At 41.1% G+C, this 23,676-nt stretch overlaps 1 protein-coding gene across 6 annotated transcripts in view; it reads left to right on the top strand.

The window, feature by feature from the left end:
- Positions 1–23,676, top strand: part of tjp1a (tight junction protein 1a) — a 108,772-nt gene that overhangs the window by 74,305 nt on the left and 10,791 nt on the right. For 5 of the 6 annotated variants that reach the window (XM_030726365.1, XM_030726367.1, XM_030726366.1 and 2 more), the window contains 19 exons: positions 5,010–5,066; positions 6,190–6,314; positions 6,453–6,555; positions 6,667–6,994; positions 7,216–7,319; positions 8,086–8,254; positions 8,451–8,586; positions 12,111–12,247; positions 13,491–13,596; positions 13,880–14,030; positions 15,381–15,489; positions 15,593–15,812; positions 16,328–16,512; positions 16,813–16,908; positions 19,943–20,025; positions 20,345–20,555; positions 21,380–21,480; positions 21,572–21,922; positions 22,847–23,098. In XM_030726365.1, coding sequence (XP_030582225.1) covers positions 5,010–5,066; positions 6,190–6,314; positions 6,453–6,555; positions 6,667–6,994; positions 7,216–7,319; positions 8,086–8,254; positions 8,451–8,586; positions 12,111–12,247; positions 13,491–13,596; positions 13,880–14,030; positions 15,381–15,489; positions 15,593–15,812; positions 16,328–16,512; positions 16,813–16,908; positions 19,943–20,025; positions 20,345–20,555; positions 21,380–21,480; positions 21,572–21,922; positions 22,847–23,098 — 3,024 coding nt within the window. The remainder of the gene's footprint in view (positions 1–5,009; positions 5,067–6,189; positions 6,315–6,452; positions 6,556–6,666; positions 6,995–7,215; positions 7,320–8,085; positions 8,255–8,450; positions 8,587–12,110; positions 12,248–13,490; positions 13,597–13,879; positions 14,031–15,380; positions 15,490–15,592; positions 15,813–16,327; positions 16,513–16,812; positions 16,909–19,942; positions 20,026–20,344; positions 20,556–21,379; positions 21,481–21,571; positions 21,923–22,846; positions 23,099–23,676) is intronic. The other variant, XM_030726368.1, reaches the window with a different exon arrangement.

Raw genomic sequence — 23,676 nt, 5'->3', positions numbered from 1 at the left:
TCTTATCTTCCCTAGCTGAGAAGGAGAAATGAATAAGAAGAACAAAATGAAACAGAAATGCTGCTGTTAGAAAACTTCATCTTTTAAATAGTAGTATCAGCCCAGAAGTTCACACACATCAGTGCATCCCATCTACCGTACCCTTATTCAGTCTCCATATTCCAGTGCTTACAGAATTATTTACAAAAACAAACAAACTCATAGCTCTTTCTGTTCATTATTTTCTTTCTGCAGTACAGCTGAGCAGCATGACAAAAGGGTCTGCTAGTAACAGCAATGTGACCCTGGTATATTTGATTAAAATCACAGTGAGATAAATAGCCTTCTGGTCTTCATGCACTGGCCACTCCCCCTCTAACATTCCCTCTCTTTGAGCTGTGAGGGTTCACGTTGTGAGATAGCTCTATACTAGGGATAGTTTTTAATAGTTTGCTCAGTGATTTCTCTGGAAGCTGGAGCTATTTCCTGCAAACAGGAAGTGGACTGTTTTCCTGTGGGTGCCGTGGCTGTGCTTGGCTACATCCTGCCTCAGGCTATCAGAGAGGAGCAGGCATAGCAACCTAAACTTTGCAGGAATTTGCTTTGCACTCGTTGTCATGTAGACACTGACTTCTGCTAGGCGGTAGTACGGTTTTTCTTTTTGGACCTCTGAATAACTTAATGTGAATAATGAGTTGTTCTCACTCAGTGGCAGAAAGGGCAGTGCTGACCACTTCTTTTCTCTTTTTCTTCTTTACTCGTCCCACGTTTTCACCCTGTGGGTTTCTGTCAAAAACAGCATCTTGGACTTTGATACGCCTTCTTTATAAAGCATTGCTGTGGTTCAAATGAAGGGAAGGTAGATGAAGGGAGGTGGTGAGTAATAGGTTACCGGACAACAGTTTCATTGGTGAAAACTGATAAAGAGCTTGTGTTGTTCTCCTTGGAAACCTCCCCTTAACCCATGATGTTACTCATAAGATGACCTCATGGTCACCTTCTGCTTTGTCACGATTCTTTCATGGTAAGTGGATTAAACGAGTAAAGGTGATAGATAATTAAGCCTGTGTTTGAATGCACGTCTTTTTTTTTCTTACTTATTGTGTAGTCAGTGCCACCACCTGGGGTATGACTACATTAGTGGATGTTTCCAGCTGAATGCTTGTATTTGTTTACACAGAATACATATTTTTAAATGCGCTGGAATTGCGCGTGCACAGTTTTGAGTCTCCATGAATGTGCACACATTTGAAGACTATAGGAACTGAAATGCATGTGATGAAAACTTGTATGCCTGTCCTGACCCTATTTATCATTTCTTTCTGCAGCAGGTCATTATTGCCCTCTTCATCATTCATTTCATTCCAGTCAGTTCATCAGTATGCCCCAAAGAACTGGATTAGTCTGTACCTTTGAAGAGCCTGAGTGAGCTGTTATCATCTGTACTGGACTTTGCGTTATGGTGGGCCAAGCAAGGCCAAGCAGGCATGGCTGTAGCTTGAACAAAGAGGCCCTGTAGTGTTAGATCATGGCTGGTGGGTGTGTGTTTGTGTGTGTGTGCACAGACAAATACACATGTGTGTAGTTTGATGGCTGCTCTTTGTTTCTCAGCCTTAGGCCTCGCTGGCCAGGGCTCAAGCCTGACTAATATGGCTGTACAAATACACTAGGCTGCCGTCAGTTTGTGCAACATCAAGCACGCCATTGTTTCACGCAGCTCTGTGACTTCAGAGATAAACCTCATCCGTTGTTCCTGTCTGTGTTTTTTAATATTGTTTTACTCCAGAAAACGAAACACGTTTGCACTCATATTTGTTTTTGCCCCACGTGTTCTGTGATCCTTTTTTGCATGATCGCAAAAATTCCTGTAATAAAATATGAGATCACTGAATTATCTTTTGACACAGAGCTAGAGCTTGATAAATCTTTTCCACACAGAAAATTCCTCTCTGTTATTATTTGTTTTACACAAAATAAGACCATACTCACTCCCCTTGTCCAAAAACACATTAATTAGCTGTTTGTTGTTCTTTTGATGTCTCTTAATAGATCCTTTGCTTTAAATATGCTGGTTATTTTTTCCCTCATTTAGTGCTTCCATTTAACCTTATCCCAGTTTTCCTTAAGCTTTATTGCTGCCTGCTTTCCATCCTACTTATATCACAGACTCAATCAGCCAGGCTGTTAATCGGGACTTCATATTACAGTGTTTAATTACTGCAGTAATCTCATCTGAGAGGCCTAGTTGTAGTTTCAATAGGGTAAATGTTATAAGTAGACTAAGAGGGTTCTCTCTCCTTAACCATCTTTAATGTAAACTTCATGTTTGTGATGTGATTGAAGGTCCAGCTGCCATGCTACATGTGTGCAGTATAATCGAAAAGCACGCCTTCTCTCATGCTGCCCCCACTCACATGTTAAATTGGAATTTAATTAAAACCAGGCAATTATCTGTAAATTTCCAATTTTTCTCGTGAGTCTTGTAATTAACCTGTTGCCTCTCGTGACTCATACACTCACCACTTACTGTCACCTGCCTGTGGTTTAATGTACCCTGTCAATACTGTATATTGAAGTTGTACGCAGCCCCCAGGCATACTACCCTCCTGTTGCTCCTCCCTCTCCCTGCATATCAGTCCAACCCACAGTTCAAGGACAAGGCCACCTGCCTGCCTGACCGCCTGGTCACATGACCACAGCACATTGTTGTGTTTTCATAGCGTAGCCCCACTCTGCCTGTCTGCCTGGACTGTTGGATGAATGAATGGATGGACGGATATATCACAAAACACGTTAGAGGAATGGATGTGTTTAGGAATGTGTGTGTGTGTGTGTGTGTGTGTGTGTGTGTTTGGGGGGGTGGGGGGGCTGTGGTTAAATGGGTCAAGGCCTCTCACACAATAGTGGTATTTCTGTGGGAATTGTACAGGCAGACAGGAGGGGAAGGAGGGATGGTGGGGACACCCAAGCCCTCTGCGCCAATTATCGACATAAATAACATACACACAGAGCTGTGATGGAAATTGGGTTCAAGGGGTTAGCTGTGTATTCTAAAGATTTGGGCCAAATGATTCATTGGCGTTGAGTTCAGAGGAATAAATGGGAATGACTGGCCTCAAACACAGTCTGGGAGACCTGCAGTAAGAGCAGCATAGGTTAGTGATTACAGAAACATCCTGCCTTAAAACATCACTATAATTTTGAGTATTTAATCTTGCAAATTTTCACTTTTTGCTTGATAAGGTACTTGACTATCAGTAAGATTAATCAGCACAGATTTCAGTTCAAAATGCTGTGCAGGTAAAAATGCTCAGGCTGTTACTCTGCAGCTTGCTGCAGTGAGCCCAAATATAACCTTGGTAATTCAAAAGGGTTTTCTTGTCTCTGTCTTTGAGCAGATCATATTTAGGCAAATGTAGGTATCTAGCATCTATCTTCTTTCTTCATATTTAGCTACAGTATTATGGGAGGCATGTCAGCAAACACCAGACGCTCATCTTTATCAGAAGGCTCTCGGTCACATGCAGTTGACACCTTTTGTAAACTGTATGTTTAGGATAAGGGACGGTGATGACAGTAATGACCGTGATGGTGTTGAAGATAATGGGTGAGATGGTTTGGGGATTATGCGATGATGACGGGGTGCGGCAGTGGGATTATCACGATGACTGGGTGGACAGATGACATGGTGTGATTTTTGTTTTTTTTTTTTCTTTCTTTAAAGGCTGATTAAAGAAGGTGTAGTAAATGAGCACCCTTCCATGTGTGGTGGTGTGGGGCTTTTTTTGCTCTCTACTTCCACAGTGGACTGCACTGAGCACTCTGCCACAGACAGCTGTACCATTACTCCCTGCAGGCAGGGAGACATGACAGCATTGTTGCTTCATCAGCTGGAGGGAGGCTGTAATTTAAACTCGATCCATAGCACTGTGGGAGTTTAAATAAACAGTCCTGTTTGATAAACAAACTGAAGAGTATCTGTTTGACTCAATAATAGCTGCAATATTACAGTCTAATAGTTTCACTCTCTTAGTTCTAAGGCATTTCCCATCATTCATGTGGAGAATTAATGTGAAACATGATAAGTAAAAGTAAAATGAGAGAAAAAAATGCATGATATAACTAAATTTGAGAATAAGTAAAGGCAAAATACGCCTGCCTGGAATCAGATTAATCCAGCACAGCAGTACAAATGAGCAGCTAAATACCTTGGTTGCCTCAGCTCTCAGAGTTAACCCAGCCAGGAATAATATAGGAATGCTCACTCAATCTTTGAGGCCTCAGTTAGTCTCTGCCAGCGCTTTACTCATGCTGCTGTCATTCATAATCTTTTCACATGTAGACTTTTGGCACTCCAGGACTTAGTCATGCAAATAAGCAAGAGAGGTTACCTTGCTGGTAACCAAACAACCACTCCATCTGCTCAAAGGGAACAGAATATGGAAATGTTATTTGCACCTGCAATTTATGCTCTCTATATCTGTATATAAATGTATTTTAAATCCAGTAGATGTTGTCTTCAGTTTAGCTGGGTGAAATAATGTCAAACTCTAAAGTAAGCCTCATAGATACTGATGTGCACACTTTTCAGAGTAGTCTGCCCTCCTTGTGTAGGTTAAAGGGGAACAACTGCAATATATCTTGTCCTTTAGTATTACACATTTTCTCAGATTAATTGTAGTGCTTTTACACTGTAAGCCACATTCCCTCTTTTCCACACACTTTCATGCAGTGCTTTGTTCTATGCGCTTTAAGCTCTTTGGATGCATTGGGGCCAGTGTGGGGTTCAGTATCTTGGCCAGAGACATTCTGACACATGCTGGTGATAAGACCACCGACCCTTCAGTCAGTAGATGATCTTACCTGCCGAGTACACCACTGCTAACTAAGTACAGCCTAAGAAAATGCCACAGAGTTAGTGCAAAACCTGTCTTACACATTGTCTACCAAAGTGTAGACATGAGTGTACACATGTAACTAATTAACAGGCTGCAGAATTGATTCTTTCCCTTTCATCTCTTGCTTTACAGAGTGCAGCGATGGAGGAAACGGTCATATGGGAACAGCATACAGTTACCCTTCACAGGGTAAGTGTTTACAGCTCTTTAATCCACTCTTCCCTTTCTCCTCTTTTGTCATTCTCCCTCTCTGCCTGTCTCTGACATGCAGATCCTGTAGTATGTCTTCTGTGTTTTTTGCTTTTCCCTCCCTGCTGCTTTCTGTCCTCTGCCTGTCCATGCCTGTTTCTCTCTGCTGAGTCGCCCAGCTGTAGCAGCAGGATGTGTAGTAGTGAAACAATAGTCAGGGAATCCAGATGGCAGGAAACAAGGCTAAGGAAGACAAAAAATCAGCATCGACTTCCTCACTACTTCATTTCACTTCCTTCCTGTTGGCAATATGCTCTTCTCTTTAATACAGCACTAGAGGCAGAAGGAGATCATTGTTTTTGTATGTGCTTTTTGTCCTGTAATTATGATAAATTGAGCCTCCTAACCTGTGTCGCTATTGTCAGATTGATGAATCACTGACTATCCCCTCTGGCACAATCCACATCATTAGGCTAACTATCAAAGTCATATTCCCCTAGATAAGAGTATACTCTCTAGAGGCTGAATGTCTGAATGTACTTTGCTTTGAGACCTTAAACTCTTGTTAGTTGATGCTGCAATGTCGTGGGATTGTCTAGAGCACCTGTCTAGACCGGCCTGCTTGCTGTAATCTAATTAGTAGCAGCTTTATTGAGGCTAAAGGAGCACCCAGTGTGATCTGTGGTTCTCAGCCTTGCAGCTGTCCTGTATTGTTGTGGTTGTAAGATTAGCTGTTTACATCACATGCCAAGCTCCCTTGATGTGAAGGCAAAAACAGAACTGCCCTTCTCTGTGGAAGCCTATTGGGAAAACTGCAATTCAAGAAAAAATAAATATATTTTTTTTTAATTTAAGCAGTTTTTGCAGATAATTGTCTAAAGACAGACTGTTAGCAGATCCAGAACAACACTAATGGCTCACAGTTGTGATAACACTGAGCCCAATCAACCTCACCACCCACCCAGTGTTTCACTGTAGACATGATACTTTGCCACTTTGGTCAACATCCCACAACCCTACCCATTAGCTTAAGTTGTCAATTGCTTACAGCAAACTCTGATACCGTTATATCTGCAAATTATGCCTTATTAGTCAATCTTGGTGTGTATTTCTGTTTTCATAGGCCCCAGGATTTGGATTTGGCATTGCCATCTCGGGTGGGCGAGACAACCCTCATTTCCAGAGTGGTGAAACATCCATTGTGATATCTGATGTGCTGAAAGGAGGTCCTGCAGAGGGTCTGCTACAGTAAGTGTTGACTGTATTGTCTTTATTTAATTTGTAATAATATTTTCAGCAGCAGTATACATGTGTGAGCTGTCGTAATATACATAATGTAGGCTCATTTTTCTGCAGTTAGTTATTTTTTTTTTTCCCTCTCCCCAGAGAAAATGATCGGGTGGTGATGGTCAATGCAGTCTCTATGGACAATGTAGAGCATGCCTATGCTGTTCAGCAACTTCGAAAGAGTGGCAAAAATGCAAAGATAGTAAGTACAACAGTGATTATGCAGTATCTGCTTACATGAATCGGGGTCAGTGAGCCAGGGTCTGACTTACTGTAACATGTTTCTAACGTCTCAAATATTCTCGTTTTCAAGACTATTCGCAGGAAAAGGAAAGTCCAAATCCCAGTGTCGCGGCCCGGGGACAGGGAGACGATGTCTGAGCACGAGGAGGAGGACAGTGATGAGGTTGATGCTTATGACCACCGCAGTGGACGTGGTGGACAAAGTGCCTATGCGGGTGCAAGTGGAGGCACGGGCACTGGCAGGCGTCACGATCGTGAGCGTAGCAGCAGTGGGAGGCGGGATCACAGTGCCTCGCGGGAGAGGAGCATCTCGCCACGCTCCGATCGCCGATCACAAGCCTCTTCTGCTCCACCCAGGCCAGCCAAGGTCACTCTTGTAAAGTCCCGCAAAAACGAGGGTGGGTAAATATGATGTGTAATCAGTCAAAAAGCTGACTTGTTTTTTTGTGGATCCATCCAATTTACATAAAAGTCAAATTATTGAATGGGCAAGTTTCTCAGCTTTACTGATATTCACAGGAAGGTTTATCACATTTTTAATTGCTTGCTAATTTTATTTGCTGCTTGGAAACTATCCTGTAAATATGACATTGTGTTGCTTAATCACCTCTAAAAACAGAATATGGACTGCGGCTGGCCAGCCATATCTTTGTGAAGGACATCTCTCCGGAGAGCCTTGCAGCCAGAGATGGAAACATTCAGGAGGGAGATGTTGTACTTAAGGTGAGAGGAAAGAGTTTTTTCATGAATACTGGCCTGAGATGGAAGTTTTCAGAGTGGTTAAAGAACAATAACTGGAAAGTCCACTGGTTAAAAAAAAAGAAAAAAAAAGATGACTGTAAATATTTGTCATTTCATTGATGGATGAGTAAGAGGAGAGGATTTATTGGGTGTCCTTTTTAACTTGAAGTTTTCACAAACTGCTGAAAGTGGCTCGCAGAGTGCGGCCACAGTTCATTATTATTCAGGCTCACCAGCAGAAATACAACATGTTCCATTATTCCTTTAATTTTTCTTTAATCCACTCAGCCTTTAGATAAATTCTCCTCCTCGTCAAACAAATGCTTGTTCAAATCCAGTTTAATGTTTCAGTTTTACTGAGAAAAACTTGTCATTTTCTAGTTGAAATGTAATTACAGGACAAAATACTATATCAAGTAGTGTGTGTGTGTATATATATATATATATATATATATATATATATATATATATATATATATATATATATATATATATATATATAAATAATACATACAGTCGTTTTGCATTAATATGTGTAGTCTATGAAGCGTATTTTCACATCTGTATGTTATAGACAGATTTAATGTGTTTATAGCTTCCCAATGTCTTCGTATTAAAGCTGTAATCTTAATCTTTGCTGTGATCACTTAATGATCAGAGTACACTGTAGGCTCCACAGAAAAACTGTGCAGTGAAGATGGCGTGCGTGTTTAGTTCTTGTGCTGACTTGTTCCCCTTCCTCTGGCAGATCAATGGCACGGTTACAGAGAACCTATCACTGATAGATGCCAAGAAGCTGATTGAGAGGTCAAAGGGCAAGCTGAAGATGGTAGTGCAGAGAGATGAGCGAGCCACGCTGCTCAACATTCCTGACCTTGATGACAGCATCCCGTCAGCCAATAACTCCGACAGAGATGGTGAGACAACGGGCGTGTGCTCGTTGCACGCAGCTAACATTTGATTGCAGAAGTTGTGTGACTGTAGGTTTATTTATAGGCCACATTTCAAAACACCATTTGGTGTACTCTACAACTACTATCTCAGAATCTCAAATGTGGATTTATTTCATTTATTGATAAAATGGCAATCCATACTTTACCTCATATTTCACAGACATTTCAGAGATACATTCACTGACATCAGACCATTCCAATCGATCCCATGGGAAAGGAAGTCGATCCCGTTCACCTGACAGGCCTGAAACAGCCGACCATCTCCGCCACTCACCGCGGCAGATCAGCAATGGCAGGTAGGTACACACACGCGCGCAAACACACACACGCATCCGACTGTAAATCTGGTGACAGGACATACTGTCAGCCATCCTCTCCAAACTCATATATCTTGTTCAAGACTTAACATACACAAACCATCACAGTTCCTCTGAAAACATCAATAATTTCCAGTAATGGATTTTTCTGGGAAAGAGCTGAGGAAGGGAATAGGGATTGATCTACTGGTAGATTGATGCATTGCTTTTAAAGTATACTAGGCTGCATTTAATAATAAACACAGACCTGATTTTGAACCTTGTTGCCATTACTCTTTAAAGTAGTTTTGTCATTGAACCTTTTAAATTGGGTATACATGAAATGTAAGACACACTTTAATAATTACAGCCCCTTTAAAAACTCTGCATACCCTCTTTACACGCTATGTATTCTTGATATTAATTTAATGCTATACTGCCTCTTTGTCTTGCTTTTTCTTATTGCCAGTTGGAGTGTTCAGTATGTTGTCAGTCTTTAGTGTCATTTAGGCTGCATATGTTTGTTTGTTTTTTGCAGCTGGCCTATAGATGGATAAAGAGATTTAGCACAGGACATAAGCGTGACTACAGGTTCTCTCAGTGGGTGTGGAACTTGTACATTGAATGAGAAGAGGTAATTAGCTGTTGCAGATTTTAATCCTGTTACTCAAACAGGAATGGTTGGATAAACAGACTTGTAACATTAGGAAACAGACCCATGCTGTTTCTGCCACCGACTGTAATGAGAACATGTTACTGGCTTCTTAAGATGGTCCACAGTAAAATCTTTTTGTGTCTAACTGTGAAGTAGGGGTGGGTGTTGAATCAGGGCCCTCCAGGACTAGTTCCAGACTGAACTGTCACTGTTTCATATCAAACCTCCCTTTTATTATTCTTGCATGGGCTTTGGTTGCAGATACAGTAGGCTGACATACAAACTAAAAATGCTGCAAAGACCTTATTTGCAGCTAGATAGATAACTGACTAAAGGTTCTTTGTCAGGATGATCTATGCGACATATGAGTGCAAATGAAAAAAAAGAGGGTGAATTCCTCAAATCTCAATTTAAAAACCAAACCAATGAAAGTAGCCTCAAGATTACAGTTACACCAACATCCTTAAACCGCTGTTGAGATATTTTCAAGATGTTTTGTTCTCTATGCTGCTGCTTGTCTGTGTGTCTGGCTTATTACACTGTCAGACTGAGGAGCAATGAGGGCAGGTTCACCTTTTGCTGAGATTACTTCCAATGCAAGTGACTATACTCTTTTACACTCTTTGTTTTGAGTTTTTATCACTCTAATGTTTTGGCTGCTTATTCTGTTATCATACCTTCATCTTCATGTTCAAAAATTTTATGCATATCTTAGTAAAAAACACATTTTTATGTACCCTTTTGTATGACTCATGAATCTGATAAACGTAGAAATTGTCATAAGAGGAGTGACACCTGCTTCTCATGTGGCCGTGATTTACCAAGTGAGTGGATCTGACTGTCACTACACGGTGATGTAAGGGAGTGTTTTTAGGAGCGGTGAAAGGAATTTGACATACTTCCCACAGTGCTTTGCCCCAGACCAGATGGTTCGCTGAACCTGATTGGCGTGTGTGGTGCTGGCATTCTTTTCTCTAGGACACAACACTGGTCCAGGTTTTTGTGGCCAACAGATCATCAAAAAAGCCCTTCATCAAGTGTCTCTCTGTGAGCTCGAGTACACTTTGTGCCCCGGCAAAGGGCTCCCAGTGTTGTCTGTCAAGGAATTAAGATAAAATCCTTTAATAGATAATGGTTCAACTTGCAGATGCACTTGTGTGAGTAATTATAGTTTTCTTTTGAAAATCTTTTTGTAGTTCTTCTTATTGTTATGTTTAATTATTTGGTTTCTAGTTTATAATTCCTGTTGGGGATATTTTATTTGTTTCTCTGAAATATGTCAGTGTATCTAGTCAGCGTCACTGAGTGCATTTCTTTTTTTCTTTTTTCTTTTTCCTGTAAATAATGTGAGGCTTGTTAATTATAGATAAAGGGATTGTTTTGCAGTGTGGAGAATCTCACTGACTGAGCAGCCACTTCTCTCCTGTTTCTTCACTTTTTCTGCGTCGCCCTTTTTTTTTTTTGCTGTTATTTTGCCTGTACCCATACTATAAAATTTGTAAGTGAGGGGGTTGAACAGAGGGTTCTGTCAAATGGTGTTTGTCAGTGTGACGCCTTTTTTAGCACCATTCTGCGGCAAGGAGCAGCAGAGATTTAGGCCACTCCACTCTCTCTCCCTCTCTGTCCCCTGCTATTGCTCACTTTGTCTCTTTCTTTTTCTTCCTCTTCTCACACTCCTCATTCATTCATTAAATGCACTCTGTTCTTCTCTTTCTCCAATTACAGTTATGTTATTTGTCCTCGGGGAGGTTTAATTGCACTGAAAGAGTACATTTGTGATACTGAATTGTCGTGACAACTGCTGGACAAATTTGTGGGCTTAGAAAAGGCCAAACTGTGGTGGAAACTATTGCAAATAAATGCTGCATGCTGCACAGCCAATAGGTTTTACTCTGAGGATCAGTCATTTGTGCGTATATGGATGTACATGTATTCACTTTGTGTTTTACTGAGTTTTATTGTATGCATATTAGTGACTCCAGTGTGTATATTTTTGTACTGTGAAAGCTAAATTGAAGGGGCAGGCATGAGAGGAGCTGTATAGTCTGAGCTGGTGGCACAGCCTGCACCTTCATGCTCTTGTACAAAAGCTTCTGAATACAGCTCAAGTACTGTGCCAGCAGGCAGTCATGTGATCAGATTGGAATTCAACCATTGTTTTTAAGCAGCAGAGCCCTTTCTAGCCTCTTGGACATGACTTGTTAGACTCAGACACACCGTTTTCTCTTATTTATTTTACCCCGGTTAAACAGGAACTTGGACTGAAACATATCCCAACTAAAGAGTTTTCACTGGGAGCTTCAGTCGGGTTTTTCTCTCTGTGCCTGACTACGTGCCTTCATAGCCAGTGTTAGTGTGTAGTCTATAAAATATGAATTTGTATCAATCGCCAGGAAAACTAAAACATTTATAAGCTTTGCCTGCTTCCATTCACCCATTTTAATCCGTTTCTTTGCCTTCATACTGCAATACAGACCACACAATATAAAAAAAAGAAAATGCTCCACTGCAAAGAACACACAGCTTTTAACTGATAGCAGATGTGCAGGGTCTTTTTGACAGAGCCACACATCCTTGTTTTAATTCTGTATTGTCTATCCATTAATTTCTTTTGTCCATGTTCTCTTATGAGGTAGACTAATGTCAGCGCTATTAGTGTCCGTGTCTTCCTGGTAATGTCAGCACAGGATGAAACAACCATCAAATAGTCAACACATGACGTCATTCTTAAACACACTCGAAAAAATGTTGCTTTAATTTATTAAATGCATTAACACGTCAGAACTGCCGGCTTTAAATTCCCTTGCTTATATCTTTGACTATCCATGTGTACTAAATTCACTTTTTTTAAAAATTTTTTTTATTGCAGCCATCGAAGTCGAGATGAGGATCGCATATCCAAACTGGGGTCCGTGTCCACACCAGTCAAAAACTCTGATGATGTCCTGTCACAGACCAGCGACCAAGCCAGCTCCAGAGATGACAAACAGTTACCACCACTGCCTGGTAAAGAAACCTCCCGTCATCATTAGCGAGTAGTGTAGTCTCTCGTGCTTGTTTCTTTCACCACCTTATATAGCTGTCTCTGTCAAAACCTTTAATACAGCGAAGTATGGTTTAAGTCTTAAGGCAAGCAGATATTAACTCAAGCTGAAAACAAACTGCTGCCACGGCGCATCATATGAAACATGTCAACGGCCGCCCTTAGCATAAATAGGAAGGCTTGTTCTGCAGTACATCAACAGCAAGGGCACACACAGCACTGTATATATATTTTGGTCATACTATAACTGATTATACTAAAAATATACTTAAAGTATACTAAAAATATATGTGGATACCCTGTACTTTAACTTGTCATCTGAAGATCCAGTCCTCAGAGCTCGTCCTGCTGAAGTACCAATGAACTTATGCGTCTGTCTGTCCATCCTGCCACAGTTCACAAGAGTCACTCTCCCTTCTAGAGTATTGGTCAGATTTTAGTAAAATTCGAACACAGTGGTCATCAAATGGAGCTTCATCCAAATAGTGCTCAAGGTCATATTTGTTGTTTTACTTGCTTCACAAGAATCGCTGTATTGGTCAGATTTTAGTGAAATGAGATAAACTCATCCTGACTGTTTGCAAACCTCCTTGACTTTGACTTCTCAGTGGAGTCAAAGTCATGCATGCAATACAGCCAGTTAGTGACAGCAAAATTTATAACTATTTCTGTACTTCACTCATTAAGGTAACCTGTGAATTATGATGGCTTATGAGCCGGGTGAGCTACTACACCACTGATGTTCTGTTTTTTGTTTTTTTTTTAAGTTTTTATGGGAGCAGATGAGATCAGGAGCTGCTATAAAAAAGCAAGTGTGTGTGTGTGGGGGGGGGGGGTGGATGTTTTCAGGTGCTGTTAGGGTGGAAATAGGACAGTCGCACAAAGTTTGGTGAGGCAGTGGTTTGACCATAGCAATGGTTCAGTAATAGAAGTGGATGCTCCTTTTAGACGAAAGGGACGTTCACTCAGGAAGCGATATACCAGGAAAGTCCACTAGTGACCAGCTGTCATCTACAGAGCCATATACAATGACCGAATCGCTCTCTGTGAAGATGCCCCTTCAGCCTAAGGCCTAATACCTTTAGGTTCAGTCTTCATACTGCTGTAGTTTAACAAAGTCAGGTTCTTTCATTTTTACAGTTGGTTTCACATTGTTATCTCCCACTTGGCTTTATCATTTACTTGGGGTGTTTGTATTTGTGCCAGAACCAAAGCCAGTTTATGCACAGCCTGGTCAGCCTGACGTGGACCTGCCTGTGAGCCCATCTGATGCCCCTGTGCCCAGTGCCGCTCACGATGACAGCATTCTCAGGTAAATATTCTAGATGATGTCTTCCAAATTGAGTGCATCATATACTGTTATTTTCTTTCTTTTTTTATTATTCAAAAAACTGGATGAACTGTTGTGTCACATCCTCAAATTTGAGTTCAGATTCGTGTAGAAACTCAACCTCTGCTTTGGCTTTGTGGTTATGCCCTGTTATATTTGCTTGAATAACTGGCTTTTTTTGTGTCTCTTAGGATGATTGTTTTTAAACCCATGATTTGCTGACCTTTTTACTTAACTTTGTCTGTCTACCTGTGTTTTCCTGCAGACCAAGTATGAAGCTGGTCAAGTTCAAGAAGGGAGAGAGTGTCGGTCTGCGGTTAGCAGGGGGGAACGATGTGGGAATTTTTGTGGCAGGAGTTTTGGAAGACAGTCCTGCAGCCAAGGAGGGGCTGGAAGAGGGAGACCAGATTCTCAGGGTATGCAACACTCCTTCACCTCAGCAATATGACTGTTTATTTACCTGCAGTTGACATTTACTTGTGTTCTGGAAAGTGTTGATAGATTAAGAGAATTCTGGTTTGCACAACTACCTTTTTTCTTTAAGAAATCTGATGTTTTGGCCATGTACTGTACCAGATTTTGGATGGGGGGAGTTGTGTGCAGTTGAGTGGTTCATAGAAAAATATTAACATCAGACATGGATCATTTCAATGCCATGTAAGATGGATTATAAGATATTCTTTTCATATTTTTTTTTTTTTGTTCTGACTGTTGCTATTTTTGCCATGTCACATGTTCGAGAGTGAAAAGAACATCTGGTGTTGTTAAAATAGACAAGCCATAGCTGCCCACACTAACTTAGATATTTGGCAAAACTATGCAATCCATGGCCACAATAGATTTGCTTCTGCACAGGGAGACCTTGGGAGTACAGTACAATGTATCTATCAGTCTGTGAGTCATTCTCAGGCCCTGCTTCATGTCAAAACTCCCCTTGTTTCCAATGTGAAGACACACAATAGAGGTCATTCTTGCACTCTGACCTCGGAACAGTCGACTGTCTGTTTCACTGAACACTAGAGTAACATTGTTGATGAGATGATGGAAACCCTCTTGATGTCACAGTTGGATCTATTCTGACATGTTTATACAGCAGCGTGACACCTGCTGTGAAGCCGTGCAGTTTTACTGTGCACTGTGCAACAGACGCTAGGGAACAAATAAATATTTAGAAGCTGTTTATCTGTTAAAACATTATGCTATCTGCTTTTCTTAATGAATAAGCAATGTCTTATATTCCTCCCACTCTACACTGTAGACCTCCTTATGTGTCTGTGTTTTCCCTGCTGCACAAACACATCTCAGAGACTTCCAGGACATTGTTTTCCAGCTTTAGGTGGCTTCCCCTCGGTCATGGTGTGTTAGCTGGAGATAAAGACGTCAAGCCCTTCTGTTTCTGGGAAGGATAAAGGTGTCTTTCTGTGGTTCAGTGACTCAGTCCATGTGTTTCTGGTTCCCCCGCTGCCCCTCAAGCACAGTCAATAAACAGTAGTTATTGTTTTAAGGACAGCAGCAGGAGAAGAGGGGGTGGCTGCTCAGTTGAAAGGGAAATACTTTCCTCTGCTTGTGTCGTTTTTTTCCTTCAGTTACTTTTATCCTTTAAGAAATCAGATGAGTTGTGGTCTAGAAATAAAGTTACTCAAAGTTGAGCAGAGTAAACTTTAATCCAGTAGATTTCTGGATCTTCTTTTAAGCATATAACAGCTGTGATTAAAAGTAATATTAGGATTTGTCCCTCAGTGAGTTAATTTCTTCTTCTTCTGCAGGTGAACAACGTGGACTTTGCTAACATCATCCGGGAAGAGGCTGTGCTTTTTCTGCTTGATCTTCCAAAAGGAGAAGAAGTTACTATTTTGGCTCAGAAGAAAAAGGATGGTGAGTGACAACAACATTAAGTAATGTGTTGTAGTGTAAACACAAAGCATAAAAATTGTACATCAAAACTAATTCTCTCTGTAATTATCTGCTTTGGCTTCAGTGTATCGGAGGATAGTGGAATCAGACGTAGGTGACTCGTTCTACATTCGGACACATTTTGAATATGAAAAAGAGTCACCGTATGGGCTGAGCTTTAACAAGGGAGAGGTTTTCCGTGTGGTAGACACGCTCTACAATGGCAAATTAGGCTCCTGGCTCGCTATCCGTATTGGCAAGAACCACCAGGAAGTGGAAAGAGGCATAATCCCCAACAAGAATAGGTAAAAGATGTTTGATGGTATACATTGATGCCTGTACTGTTTGTTCTGGTATTTGATGAATGGGTAGGCAGAGGAATAGAAGCAATATAAATCTGAGAAAGCAAAGAAAGATTCCCAATGCTTTCCAATTATTTATTTGGTCTACTGCATTTCACACATTTGTCACAATTCAGGAAATAAATCCTCTTATTAGCCCCACCACTGATCACCTAGGCCTGCTGCCTTACTCAGCTTAACTCGTATCTCAAATGGTTGAGTTAGTTTTACAAATAGGGCTTTTAATGAGACTGACAAATGTCACTTTAGCTTCTATTACACAGTTTACTGTATAATTTAGTCTGTGATGGCAGATCCATATTCACATGATAATCGGCTAACCAGGTACTCAGTGCTCTACAGTGGTGTTACAGTAAGAGTAAATTACATGACTTTTCTCTCCAGTCAGGGTAAAGTTTAATGCTCAATGCCTAAAAGCTCTTATGGCTACCTGTGTACCTTTTTTCTTCTCTGTCCAGAGCTGAGCAGTTATCCAGTGTGCAGTACACCCTTCCTAAAACACCTGGGGGCGACAGAGCAGACTTCTGGAGATTCAGAGGATTGCGGAGTTCTAAAAGGAATTTGCGGAAAAGCAGGGAGGACCTCTCAGCCCAACCAGTTCAGACGAAGTTCCCTGCCTATGAGAGGGTAGTGCTGAGGGAAGGTAAGAGTACAGAGGCAGTTACAGCAATAAACTGGAGGCTTTCATCTTTACTGTGCTTTATTTTGTACCTTATTTTAGGAGAAAGCTAATTTCAGGGTTGTGAGGTAGAGTACGTAGGTTTTCCCTTGTAAACACTGAAAAATACTAGCAGGGTAGGTTATGGTACTAGCAGCTTGGATAGTTTGGTGTGTACCAGTTATCTCAGTGGGCTAGTATAATATATGTGTACCCTGAGACATGTGCCATGTTTGTAAGTTTTTACTTCATGCTAACCTCTGGTGATATGATGTTCTGATACAGCTGGGTTCCTGAGGCCTGTGGTTATCTTTGGGCCGATAGCAGACGTGGCCCGAGAGAAACTGGCCCGGGAGGTGCCAGACGTGTTTGAGCTAGCAAGTAAGTAATTAAGTACCCTTCTGTCCAGTGTTCATGTTTATTTGTGTGTGTTTTATTTAGTCCATACACTCAATTTACCATCACACTTTGCTAAAGCTGAAAGCCGCTTAATCTCAGCATGCAGTACTCACAGGGGTGATTAGTAGCCAGTAGATGTTAAACTCACTGTTGGGTCCAAAGTGTGATCATCCTTACTGAGCCCCCACTGCTTTTTAGAACCACTGTAGTGTACAATAAAGTTCCTGTTCAGGATATGAAGATTTTGTTTATGAGAAGAATAAAAAAGGCTGTCTACAGTTTTTCATCTGAGAATTGGGGGATTAAAATAGCCATTATTCACAGCACACAGTCCAGATTTTTTTTTTTTTTTTTTTACCAAAATATTTGCCCATTAAATTAGTTTTTTATTAGATGACCTCCTCCTACTACTACCTATTCTTTTTAGTAAGCCTGTTAGTCAGGTTTGCCAGGCTGTGTTTATTCCTCCTGCCGCTTCCATTTCCTCTGTTTATCTTTCACTCGTTCATATTCCAAGCAGAGCTAAACACTCCTCATCCACCTCTTCTTACTTGTAGAAATTTCAAACATCTTTTAATGTGCAGTTTTCATTTTAATACTCCTGAAGTGCACAACGGCACATACCAGTGCTGGTGTGCCCAAACACACATTCAGTACACACCCACATAAAGTGTTGCCGTTCGTTGATGTTAATTTGCACAACTCAGTGATGTTTGTGTAACTGTTTTCTTTTCAGAAACACATCAGCAACAAGGAGGGGAAAGTATGTTCACTTAGTGCATCAAATTTTATTTCTTTTATTTAATTCAGTCAATGGCAGATAATCTATAAATTAGTGTTTGGTGGCTAGTTCCCTACTCCGTAGATGTTTAAACAGCTATTGTCTGGTTTATGCATATAAGGGAATAGCACTTTATTTAATTTTCTTTTGTCATCACATTTGGGAGTAATTCTCCTATTATATTTCAGCTGTGACGCACAGTCTTTTAAAAGTTGACACAGGAGACCTGGAGACAAAAGAAATGTTATATCGTACTGACTCACAGCTTTGTAGTGCATGTCTCCGTTTAATTAAAATGTGAAGAATAAACGCTTTAATGTTAAAGAGTCTGCACAGCTAAAACCTCTGTGGTGCTGTGTGTCATTGTGATAACTTTTCTCATCCTAAGTTGCAGAAGAGATTAGCACATGCTAGTAAATGACAAAAAGTATACTTTCTGCACACGGCTACATTTTTATAATTAAATTTAGTGCTATTCTCCCCCTAAATGCAGATTTCATGTTGAATGACAACAGCAAGGCTGCATGACAAGCCGTGCAGTTTAACATGCAGTGGAGACTGAGCTGGTATTAAAAAAATTGACAAACCTCATGTACAAATACTGATAATAACCATAGTAATAATAATAATCATAATCACAGAAAGAATAAATGAAGACCAGGATTTACTTGAGTAAGAGCACTGACTTATATTTGTACTTTTATTTATTTCCTCACCTTCTTTTTGCCCATTAATTACATTACCTTTTCCCTTAGACTTAGTTCCTGCTATGCCAATTGGCACATAGAGCAGCTATGCGACTTCAGTCCTTCACAGCTAGTTTGGCCGGTCCCAAGCCCAGATGTTAAAGGAGGAGGGTTGGGCGTGGGGCTTGCAACCCCACCCCGTAGAAAGTTATCTTGCTAGAGAATCAGCTAATGAAATGACATTACAAATAAATATGGAAGTTCAGACACGGTATCGAAGTGGACCTGTTATTATGCTCATTTCCAGCTCCATATTTTTATTCTTGGATTCTGCAAGAGTAGCTCTGCATGATTCACAGTTCCTTATTTATTATATAATGGGTCATCAGCCAGAGCTGTGTGCCTGAAATGAGAGGATATCCCCTCTCACTGACATACAGGGCTAAGAGAAGAAAAATTAGAAATGGAGCATTTAGAACGGTCTACAGTCTGAGCTTTTGCCCTGCACAAATGCTCATGTTAAACACCAGCAAAGTTTCAAATGTTGAGGTCAGCATTTGTAACAGAAAATGAGGAAAAGCAGAACAGGTCTCCTTTCACTGGAAGTCGCAGTTAAAGATAAAAACTGCTCAACCATTAAGGCTTTATTTTATAGACTTTACTCTATAATTGGATTCAAGTTTATATATATATATATATATACACACACACACACACACACAGTGGTTCTTTTCAGCGTCTTTTTTCTATGCATGTGTCCATCACAGAAAATGACTTGAACGGACTGAAAATGGATTGCTGTCTCTGGCAGTTACTGGCAGAAATCACCTTTAAAATTACAAAAATATTGATTCACATTTACTTTTTAACATTGCTGCATATGCTTGAACCTCTGCATGAATGGCTGTGTCTATTTGCCCTTTAATAAAACTGAGGTTTTTTTTTGATCGTTAAGACCAGTGATTGCACATCGTAGATCCTATTAGATGGTCCCATGTTTGAGTCCTTACTATGTATTGAACCTCCTGTGGTGAGATGACTGCCCATTTCTGAACCTTGTATTTCTAGGCAGGAAGCATTTTCTTCTCTTTGTTTAAATTCTAAACCTCTCTTTACATCCTTGCTTAAAACCCCCGAGGCTTATAATGGCACCTCAGTCTCATTAATCCCAAATGACCCTCTTGCTATTGTATGTGCTTACTTAATGTCAGTATTCCTCACGTAACACATTTCCTGCACCGTGATTTTAAACTGCTACATGCACTTGCACACACACATTTTAACGCTGGATTTCATTCCCTAAACCTACCCAAATATGTAATGACTGTTGCATGAATTGGCTGCGGTCCTGATTTTGTGTTTATGTAGCTGTTTGTATAAACGTACACTTGTCCTCTCCTGTACAAAGATTATCATTCTGTATTAAACTGCTCTATTTATGGGAGTCGACAACTGCACGCTACAAAGATGTCTAATTGGGGCACAGCCTGTGTTTATTGTTGTCGATCTCCTTTGTTGATGTGATGCAGTGTCCATTTGTCTTCCACAGAGAGTGAACCCAGAGATGCAGGAACAGACCAGAAGAGCTCTGGCATCATCCGCCTGCACACCATTAAACAGATCATTGATCGAGTGAGTGAAACTTAATATACACATGTACTGATGTGAAATTAGGAAAGAAAGATGATATATAAACGTCTTTTGATCGATTTGTTTTGGTGATTTAAAAAGCGTTGTAAGGAAACACAATATCATGCACAGCTCACTGCTGCCATCTGGTGTTAAGGAAATAATGTAAAGTAATGAGGTAAACTCAAGATTGCTTAATGAAATATGTTAAAAATTGGAACAATTAATTATGTGATTCACCAAATCTTACTTTATGAAGAATCAATCCTTGGTAAATGAGAGAAATAAGCACTTTTTTTTTTTGTGTTTTCTGTACCTGAAGGACAAGCATGCAGTGCTGGATATAACCCCGAATGCAGTGGACCGTCTGAACTACGCTCAGTGGTATCCAATTGTGGTGTTTCTCAACCCAGACACCAAGCAGGGCATCAAGAACATGAGGACCCGGCTGTGCCCCGAGTCTAGGAAGAGCGCAAGAAAGCTTTATGAACGAGCCCTCAAGTTAAGAAAGAACAACCACCACCTCTTCACCAGTGAGTCCAGGGGGAGATAGAAGGGTTCATCACAGGGCTGGAGGAGTGGAGTGTTTAAGTGGGAGAGGTTTCACAGGGAGCAAAGACAAATTTCACACAGTTGACAAGTGAGTGCTGCAGTGCCGGGCGCTGTCGCAACACTGCACTTGTTGTGCCTGACCCTGTTCTGTTAAAGTCCTCACAAGTATGACCCCCAGGCTTCTTATCAGCATGCGGTCTCCCTGTCAAAGGATGTGCTCTAACCATATTGGAGGAGCATCTGTTGAAGACAAACTGAGGTCTTGCCATCAGCTTCCATTCAGTCTTTACAGTTTAAACATAGATTCTTCACAAAAGTCATCTGTATGAGCACTCGTTACGCAGTAGCACCTCTTTTAAGACCTCTTTAAAATCAGGATGTTTATTTAGAAAACAAGTGAAGCCAGAATACATACAAATGCATGATAAAAGAAGCTTTCTTTTTTGTTTGGTTTTTTTTTCCCTTGGTATCCCCTCTTAATTTAATAAATCAGATTAATTCCCCACATACACTTGAAAAAAATGAATAAAAATCTGTAAAGGCAGTCTGCCTTTACAGATTTTTATTTATTTATTTCACAACTGGGTCTCAAGTGGAGAAAATGACTGGCATCAAGTTTGTACTCCAGAGTCATGCTGCTCTAACATGCAAAAGTGGCAGAGCATTTATGGATGATAATGATTCTAGAATGAGTGTTAATTTATATGGTTAAACTTAATTTCTAGCAATAAGTGATATAAATGGTTTTTATAATTATGTGAGTAGAGAGATTTTCATTTTTGCCCTTCCCTCTTTGTGCATTCAGCAACCATTAACTTGAACAGCATGAATGATGGTTGGTTTGGAGCACTGAAAGAAATAATCCATCAGCAGCAGAACCAGCTGGTGTGGGTTTCAGAGGGCAAGGTAAGACGTGCGCACGCATACAAACACAGCCCATGTAAACTGATGCTTGTCTTATCTCACTCCTGTTCTCATTTTCTTCTTTATTTTATAGGCTGATGGAGTCGGTGATGATGACCTCGACCTCCATGACGACCGCCTTTCCTACCTGTCGGCCCCAGGCAGTGAGTATTCCATGTACAGCACCGACAGTCGCCACACATCTGACTATGAGGACACAGACACAGAGGGAGGAGCCTACACCGACCAGGAGCTGGATGAAACGCTGAACGACGACGTGGGTCCGCCCACGGAGCCCGCCATCACCCGGTCCTCTGAACCTGTCCGTGAGGACCCGCCTGTCATCCAAGAGCCCTCTGGCTATGCCAGCTACACACACACAGTGCAGCCGGACCCCCTGAACCGCATCGACCCAGCTGGTTTCAAGGCACCAGTGCCGCAGCAGGTAGCGTTTCTGAGACCTGTTCGTCTCCCCTGTTGTCTGGAGGACGCAGTGTGCGTTAGAAGGGTTTTCTGGAGGCGCTATTGAGGTCGCTTTTTTGTATTTACAGTTAATCTATCTACTGTTATAAAATTATATCTACGGAAAAATGAAAACTTTTGTGGCCAGGTATTTATCGTAATATATAAATATTATATATATATATATATATAAATATATCTATATTTATTATAATATTTATTTATCTATTTGCCTCTATGTGTGTGTTTGACTGATGTTTGTGGGCGTGTGTCTTTTTTTATTTTTGAAGAGGAGAAGAACTTCATACCTTTTACTATTACTCTTGCACTCTGTATTACCACAAGCTGTCTTATTAGTGTGACTGTTCCTGATGTCACTGAGAGGGGGAAAAAAAAAAAAAAACTTCTGTCTAAGTGTCTGTACCAGTATTCACCTATGTGCACTTCTGCCTTTGTTCTACCTATGATTGGGACTGTGACAATATGACACCAGAAAGTATTATGTGCATGTTGGAAATGCCAGTGTTAACCCAGTGTACCTGTGAAATGTATTTATCACTACTCTATTGGCAGTTGTGATCTCAGTCTTAAGCATTTGTCGTCTCATGATGTGTTAATGAACATGAAAAGGGAGAAAACAATTTACTGTATTGTAACTGTAGAATTAAACTCAAATTAGTATCCTCTAACCATGAAAAGTTGTCCTAATTCCTAACCCTCACCTGCTATTGGTTGATCTGTAGCTACTGTTAAAAGCGGCGGCGGGTGATAGGCTTTTTGCATCAATGTAAGATGTAGGGGCAAATGAAAAAGAGACCACTGTAGAGGGGCTGAGAAGGTAGAAACACTTGTACTGCACCATAGTGTGTCAGCGCATGTTATTAAACATTTCTGAACCACTTCACAGAAAGCAGAGGCCGCTGCCGTCCCTAGCATCTCCCAGCAGCCTGAGCCCAAGGCTGAGACAATGCCCCCTGCTGTCGACGTTACTGTAAAAACTGTAGGGGCTCTGAGCTCTGATGAGTCTCCTGCAGCTCTCTACAGCCAGCCAAGCCCCATCCCAGAGGCTGGCTCACTTAGGAGGTCCACCCCTGAGGTAGCCCCTCAGAGCATCACGCCAGAACCTCTGCAGTCTGGACTGGCCAGTTCAGAACCAAAGGTATCCATCTGATCGTCACTGGATGCTCCGTGACCCGGCCCGGCTCGGCTCAGTTCAGCTCGGTCTGACCTGGCTGAACTTCTGTGCTGCTGCTACTGCTGCCTGTCTATCTACCTTCCTCTTGCTCCCATGCTTCTCTCTCTCTCTCCTTCCACCCTGCATGTCTGCTGACCCCAGTGCTACTCAAAAGAGATGGGTGGGTGTGTGTGTTTGTGTGTGTGTGTGTGTGTGTGTGTATGCGTGTATGCGTGCGCAGATGCTGGTAAACAACAGTGGGCTTGGAGGTTGATGGCTGCACTGATAGGCCTACATGTAGAAGAGCAGTGGAAATCCTGCAGCTCTGACTGTTGCTTATCTTCTTTGCATGGCTGCAGTATGTTTGCCTCGTTCTCTGTTAACCTCTAGAAGTAGATCTGTTTGGGCTGTATTTATCAGTGCAGAATGGATTGTTTCTTTGTAAAAGTAGCCATTAATTTTCCTGCCATTTTATATTCATACTGTCCTGCGTGTAGCTACAATTGGCCATGATAACATCTTAACAGAAGTGATGTTCAGATGTGGATGGAGAATTAATGGTT

This window comes from Archocentrus centrarchus, chromosome 3 (assembly GCF_007364275.1).
Source record: "Archocentrus centrarchus isolate MPI-CPG fArcCen1 chromosome 3, fArcCen1, whole genome shotgun sequence".
Lineage (NCBI taxonomy): Eukaryota > Metazoa > Chordata > Actinopteri > Cichliformes > Cichlidae > Archocentrus > Archocentrus centrarchus.
This window is presented reverse-complemented; position numbering and strand designations above follow the sequence as displayed.